The sequence below is a fragment of the Arvicola amphibius genome, chromosome 6 (assembly GCF_903992535.2).
Source record: "Arvicola amphibius chromosome 6, mArvAmp1.2, whole genome shotgun sequence".
Taxonomy (NCBI): domain Eukaryota; kingdom Metazoa; phylum Chordata; class Mammalia; order Rodentia; family Cricetidae; genus Arvicola; species Arvicola amphibius.
Window position 1 is genome coordinate 531,819 of NC_052052.2, and position 7,299 is coordinate 539,117.

The 7,299-nt window shown below is 49.5% G+C and overlaps 1 protein-coding gene across 1 annotated transcript; it reads right to left on the minus strand.

Moving 5' to 3' along the window:
• Nucleotides 1–5,794: 5,794 nt before the first annotated feature.
• On the minus strand, nucleotides 5,795–7,299 carry Aurkaip1 (aurora kinase A interacting protein 1). The gene is made up of 4 exons (XM_038332590.2): nucleotides 7,131–7,299; nucleotides 6,781–6,866; nucleotides 6,065–6,501; nucleotides 5,795–5,969 (listed from the first exon to the last, which is right to left on the minus strand). Exons 2-4 carry the CDS (start codon nucleotides 6,830–6,832, stop codon nucleotides 5,868–5,870), a joined length of 591 nt encoding a protein of 196 aa, XP_038188518.1. The 5' UTR covers nucleotides 6,833–6,866; nucleotides 7,131–7,299; the 3' UTR covers nucleotides 5,795–5,867.

Below are 7,299 nucleotides of genomic sequence, written 5' to 3' on the forward strand. Positions count from 1 at the left end.
GTGCTGGGATTAAAGGTGTGTGCAACTGTGCCTGCCTGAATGAGACACTGTTATTTATCCTCAAGACCAAAGGTTCCACCAGTTAAGACAGACCCTACTACTACCACCCAGTAGTTTCTGCCTTAGTGGCCTCTGCCCTGTAAGTCAGTGAGGCCAGTGGATGGTGCGCCAGCATCAAGTGCAGGCAACTATGCTTCCACTGCCTCCTGCTACAAAATATATATTCACACAGAATCACCAGTTGTTTTAAAAACGTTTATTTACATGGGCGTTTTGTCTGCATGTGTGTATGTGCACCCCATGTATGTCTGGTGCCTGTGGAGGCCACAAGAGGGCGGCAGATCTCCTGGAATGGAATTACAGACAGTTGTGAGGCACTGTGTGGGCACTGGGAATTGAACTGAAGTCCTCTGGAAGAGCAGCAAGTGTTCTTAACTGCCAAGCCATCTCTCCAGCCCCCATTAGTTTTATTATTGTTGTGTCAGGTATGGTTGGCATACACATTTAACCCTCGCACACAGGAGGCAAATCCAGCCTGGTTCGCATAGTGGGTAACAAAGCAGCCAAAGCTGCAAACAGAAAGCAAAAATCCAGGCAATGGTGACACAAGCCTAGCATTTGTCACAGGCTGAAGTACAGTACAGGCTGGAGGTGTGGATCAGTTGGTAGGTGCTTGCCAGACACACACAAAACCCTGGATCTGAGACTCGGTACTCAAGGGATGGAGTAGAACTTCAGTGTCCAGTGTGATGGTACAAGCCTTTAATCCCAGCACTCAGAAACAGATCTCTGAGTTCCAGGATGGCCTGGTCTACAGAGCCAGTTCCAGGACAGCCAGGTCTACACAGAGATGCCATGTCTCAAAAAACCAAACCGAAACAAAACAAAACCCAACCAAACAAAAAAGGAAGTTCAAGGCCAAACTGTGATTAGAGGAGACCCTATCTTTTTTTGGCTTTGTTTTTTTTGAGACAGATTTTTAGCCCAGGCTGGCCTTGAACCCACAGAGATCTACTTGCCTCTGCTTTCCAAGTGCTGTTATTAAAAGTTTGTGCCACCACATGATGAGTTCCAGCCAAGACTACATAGAGAGACTCTTGTCTCAACAACAACAAAGATTTGGGACTGGGCATTGTGGCACATAATTGTAATTACAGCACTCAGTAGGTAGAGACAGGAGAACCACCTAAAATTCAAGACTATCCTGGTCTACACAGCAAAGGCCAGGCTAGTCAGTGTCACATAGCATAGCAAGACCCTGTCTCAGAGAGGGCAGATGGCAGGGAGACGGATGGCATAGTGGGTAAAAATGCTTGCCATACAAGCCTAATGACTTGAATCTGATCCCCGGAACTTACCCACGGTGGAAAAAACCAGTTCCCAACTGTTCTCTATTTTAAAATTGATTGACTGTGGCCAGCAAGACAGCTCACAAGGTGAAGGTGCTTACCACCAAACCTGAAAATCTGAGTTCCATCCCCAGACTCCACAGTTCTCTCTGATCACATGTACACTGTGACGTGTACAGCATGATCACATGTACACTGTGACGTGTACAGCATGGCATAGACATCACATCATACACACAAATAAAATAAATTGATGGATTGGTGGCGTGTCGGTATTCAAGTGCTTTTGGAACATGTTTGAAGCCCTGGGTTCAATCTATAATGCCTAGAAAATAACCTGCCATGTAGTCCAGGCTGCCCTCCAGCTCATAAAGATCTCTTTGCCTCAGACTCTGTAGCCCTGCACTTAGAACTGATCAGTTCTGCTAGGGAAAGTAGATTGGAGGAAAACCAGGTCACTGCTGTGGAATTTGGAATATCACTTTATGTAAAGGTGTGTTGCATTTGTCTATTTGCATTTGTTTAACTATATAAAGATGTGTTGCTATTTTCACCTTGCCTGCCTAAGGCACCTGACTGATATAATAAAAAGCTAAACAGCCAACAGCTAGGCAGTAGTGGGGTAGCTGGGCTGGCAGGTGGAGAGAATAAGGAGGAGGAATCTAGACTGGGGGCAGGGAGAAAGAAAAAGGGGGATGTCATGCATTGGGATATTGCTCTTGTACACTGTAAAGATTTGTCACTCATATTGGTTTAATAAAACGGTGATTGGCCAGTAACCAGGCAGGCATTATAGGCAGGGCTACCAGACTAGGAGAATTCTGGGAAGAGAAAAAGCAGAGACGCAGTTGCCAGCCAGACGCAGGGGAAGCAAGCTGAGAATGTCTTGCTGAGAAAAAGTACCAAGCAACATGGCTAAACAAAAATAAAAATTAGGAGTTAATTCAAATTGTAAGAGCTAGTTAGTAATAAGCCTGAGCAATAGGCCAGTTTACAATTAATATAAGCCTCTGTGTGTTTATTTGGGACTGAACAGCTGTGGGACTGGGCAGGCAGAAACTTCCATCGATAATACCAGATGCCAACCAGCCATGGAGGAAGCAGGGAAATAGAACATATAGAACGAAAAGTAAAAAAAAAAGACCCCGAGGCAAAACAGATGGAGAAAAACAGGTTAAATTATGAGCTAGTGGGACAAGCATAAGATAAGGCTGATCATTCATAACTAATAAGTTTCTATGTCATTTGAGAGCTGGTGGTCTGAGAAAGCCTGATACAGCCAGCAACCTAAGTCCTAGACAAAGGTCTATTTTCTCACCTTCCATCCCTAGTCCATGTCCTTGCCAAGACAGCCCAAGCCATGGACTAACTCAATGGGACCATCCTCCTCCAAGTTCTACTCTATATAGAATATATCGTCCTTGCCAGTCACTTCCCTGACAGTGTGAAGGTCAGACTTGCTTCAGTCAAATGTACTGTGTCCCACACTGGAGCGTGTGTTGGCAGTGCCCTGACGAAAGTTCCTTCGCAGAGCTAGGAATTCATGTATGTGGAGATGCTGCACATTTACTGATTAGGAGACACATTCGGTATGCAGATACTCTCTGTGTAGGCATGTGTTGGGGTAAAGTCACAAAAGGCCACTCCGAGGTAGCTATTAGCTTTTAGTCTTGGCACAAAGGATAGGATACCCACCATGGGTTAAAGACTACTCTTAGCAACCCTGACTATGTTAGGAGGGCCAGGTTGATCAGTTAGGAGCAGAACCAAATCACAGGCCTTCCTTCACAGCATCTTCCCAGAGAGAGATATCAGAAAGGGCTATGCATTCCAAAAGGCAGGAGGCAGGGAGGAGGCCTTACAGGAAAGGATGGCCACTTGTGGCCTTGGAGGAGCTGCAAAGACAAAAATATAACCCTCAAATTGTCTGCTGAGATCTTGAATGGGTAAAGCCTTCCAAACCATGGGCATGGTGGAGATTGGACACGGCTGACTCGTACATTGACACCAAGACAGGCAACAAGAAACCATCCTCAGCACTGATTCTGTGTGGGATTGTGCTGTAGGGTATTCCTGTCTTGTAGGAGTCCAGCAATAACTGTTGTCTTCTCAGATTCACTCAGAAACACTGGTGGGATTGTGTGGTAGTGTATTCCTGTCTTATAGGAGTCCAGCAATAACTGTTGTCTCTAATCCCCATTCTAACAACCAAAAACATCTCCAGATATGATTCAGGCAATATTAAAAACCACTGCCCTGAGCCAGGCGGTGGTGGTGCACGCCTTTAATCCCAGCACTCGGGAGGCAGAGGCAGGCGGATCTCTCAGTTCGAGGCCAGCCTGGTCTACAAGAGCTAGTTCCAGGACAGGCTCTAGAAACTACAGGGAAACCCTGTCTCGAAAAACCAAAAAAAAAAAAAACAACCCACTGCCCTGGGGCTGGAGAGATGGCTCAGAGGTTAAGAGCATTGCCTGCTCTTCCAAAGGTCCTGAGTTCAATTTCCAGCAACCACATGGTGGCTCACAACCATCTGTAAAGGGGTCTGATGCCCTCTTCTGGCCTGCAGGCATACACACAGACAGAATATTGTTTACACAATAAATAAATAAATAAGTAAATAAATAAATAAGTAAATAAATAAAGAAAAGCATCTTAAAAAAAAAAACACTGCTCAGCTTGGCAGTGGTGGTGCATGCTTTTAAGCACTTGAGAGGCAGAGGCAGGTGGATCTCTGTGAGTTGGAGGTCAGTCACGGAGAAACCCTGTGGTGGTGGGGATCCAGTGCCCTTGGGCCAAGCAAATGATGCTGCATGGCTTTAACCTCAGTACTCAAGAGGCAGAATCAGATGGATCTCTGAATTTGAGGCCAGCCAGGTCTACATAGTGAGTCCTAGGGCAAGCTATTAGAGAGAGAACTTGTCTCAACACACACACACACACACACACACACACACACACACACACACACCAACCAAAAAGCCATTATTCTGTAGGAACCGTGAGGTGAAGTAGCCCAGGGCCTCTTCTTTTCTATCTGACTGACATACAGGGTAGAAGCTAGCATGGTAGCTGAACCACCTGGGTCTCCTTCTCTCTGCTAAGGATCTGGAAGCTTAGCTCCAGTGAATCAAAACGCCACTTCTCCTCTTAAAAGGAAGTGTGGGGTGAGCCACAGGGCAGCCCTTGGGCAGGGCTGGAAGGAAATACCAGGAGCAGCTGTGGATAGCCAAAATTGCCAACAGAAGGCAGGGGGCTGCAGGATTTAACTTGGCCAGAACTGGCTCAAAGAGGGCGTGCTCCCCTTCACCAAGGTTCAGTCTTGGAGGCCCTGGCCCTAGCACACCTGTTCCACTCCCCACAGGAGGCCAGATTCAGGAAGAATATCACAGCTGGAGTCCTGAAAGGAGCTTTTAGCCAGCTGCTCTGGTCCCGCGCCAGGGTCTATGGGATGCCAAGAGTCTGACTACTGCCCCCTTATGGTCACTAGTAAAACAGCCACATTAGAGGTTTTTCGCACTCTGTCCAGTTCAGTCTTTCAGCAGAGACCTCAATGCCGTTTTGGACGACGTCTTTCGGAAACCTCTTCACTGATTCACATGTGTTAGGCAGGGGCCCATCCGTGTACCAACGGACATTTGGTTTTCAGTATCTACCCTAGATTGGTTAGCTCTGACGACAGATACGTATCAGAGATCAGAGTAGACGAGGAGGACGGCTGCACAGTCCAGGTTCCCCTGCTTATACCCAAGGCCAGGGTCCCTCCAGGCCTTCGCTATTCGGAGTATACATCCCTCTCCATGCAGGGATATTGGAATCATAAGAGTCTACTTCAACCTCAGACTCTAAACAGCATCTTCCTCAGTAAGCCCTCAGCACTGAACTTACCAAAACACACTGTTCAGGTAACCAACCTGATTAGTGCCCCCAACCACACCGAGGACTCGAGGACACAGCAGAAGTTGAGGAGCCAAAAAGAGGCTGGAGCATCCGGGAAAGCTGGTACCCATGCCAATACCCTGTCCTCCTGGCCAGATGATACCATGCTGGCCAACAGAGCAACTTTAAAGGGCTCATCACCCATAGGGGACCATGGGCTTATTTGAGAAACCTGGCCTTTTCTGCTTCTCTACCTTGCCCTCTCAAACCATCTCTTACTTTATAATCTGAACACCACTCCCCCTAGGCCAGGTCCCCTCGGCTCCAATGCCACCCAGACCATTCTACCTCCAGTATTCACACTGAGGCCCACCTCCCTGGAGCTGTTCACAGTGATTTGCACGAGGCTGTTATTTCAGAAGGTACAAATTAGTCAGCCTGGAGGATAAGGACCAGTTGGGATACAGGCAACCATTAGGTACCCTAGTCTCTGGGTTTCTATGATGGAAGTCTGTTTTTACCACAAGAGAACTCACACCAGACCAAAGACGCCTAGAGCCAGCCCGGAATAACTGAGTCCTTCCAACGTTTATTATAACAGGTCAGCAGCAGCCAGAGGGCCAGAGGGATGGGACTCCAGACTCATTTGTTCTTCATGTAGATCTTTGGGGTCTGCCAGCTCTCGGGGGCTTCCTTCAGGCCTGCCTTCAGCCAGATGCGCTTCAACTCTTTCTCAAACTTGATCTGCGAGGGCAGAGGGGGGAAATCGACACATTCTCAGCAAAGCCAGGCACTCTCAACCACGGCCAATCAAGGTCCACGGGAGGGGCCATATTCACCTGCTTCCTTTTCAGACGTCCCTCCCGGACTTTACGCCGCTGAAACCGCGTCCTCTTGATCAGCTTACGGTACTTGTGATGGTTCATCTTCCGTCTTCGGATTTTCAACACATTTTTGCACTGCATTGGAGTGGCGTCCCTGACGCCCTGCTTGGCTTCCTCCTCCTCCTGGCTGGGTGGACACTTGTGGAATCGGGAGGGAACCACAGTCATTGGGACCCCAACATCCAGTTTGGGCAACAGGTATCTGGCGGTAAGCCAGCTCTCTAGCGGACTGATGGACATCTTCCTGGGGACCAGGAACTCCTCAAGCTCCAACTGAGCCCCCTTACCAGGAAGGGATGCGGCCCGAGTTAAGCTTGCAGACTGCAAACTGTAAAGGGGTCGAAAAGCATGGCTGCTGGTCACCCCGGAGCTTGGCCAGGAACGACAGAAACCTGGGGGAAACAACAGTCGCTACTGGTGAGACCACACCATATTAGAGCACCACTACTACCCAGGCTCGGGTAACATGTACCCCCAAACCGGGGAGACCTGGCCCTTACTCCGGTCTAAAGCTGTGATGTACCCCTCATATTACACCGAAGTTCGCAGGGAAAAGTGTGTGAACAGAATCCTGCTTACACAGCAAGCTAAGACTGCTGAGGGCAAGCTGGGCTGCTCTGATTCTTATCCCCAACCCAGGCGTGGACTCCGCGTCCACGGGGGCCTCTTACCTGCCCAGGGAACAGCCCTGACCAGCTGTGAAGTCAGGCGCGCAAGGAACATGGTGAGGGGATGGCCAGGCCACAGATGCTCAGAGCTGGAACACAGGTACCGGCTGAGGTCAAGCGGAGGCGGGGGGCTGAGCCTGTGCCCTCAGCCGCCGCCGACCGGCCAGGCCGCATGCTTCACAGACCCCACCACCCTAGATGCCCCTGACCAGCCATGAGGCATCTTCCAACGTCGCTCTCGGCTAAATTCCCGTCTACTAATCTGCACCAACGTGATCCCCGCAAGCTGTTCACCCCACTGCTTATGCTCGGACACCCGAACCCACAGCGCGGGATGGAACCGACGAACGCACCAACAGAATCAGGGCAGCAGCTACCCGCGGGCTCCCATCTCTGCAGCTCTTTCAAACTTCCGACCCGCAGACCCAACCCCGGAAGTTACTGCGGACCACCGGGCCACGGACCGTAAGGACTTCCGGTGCGTAAGCTGGGGACGAGGTTCCGCCCCAGCGCGATCCTACC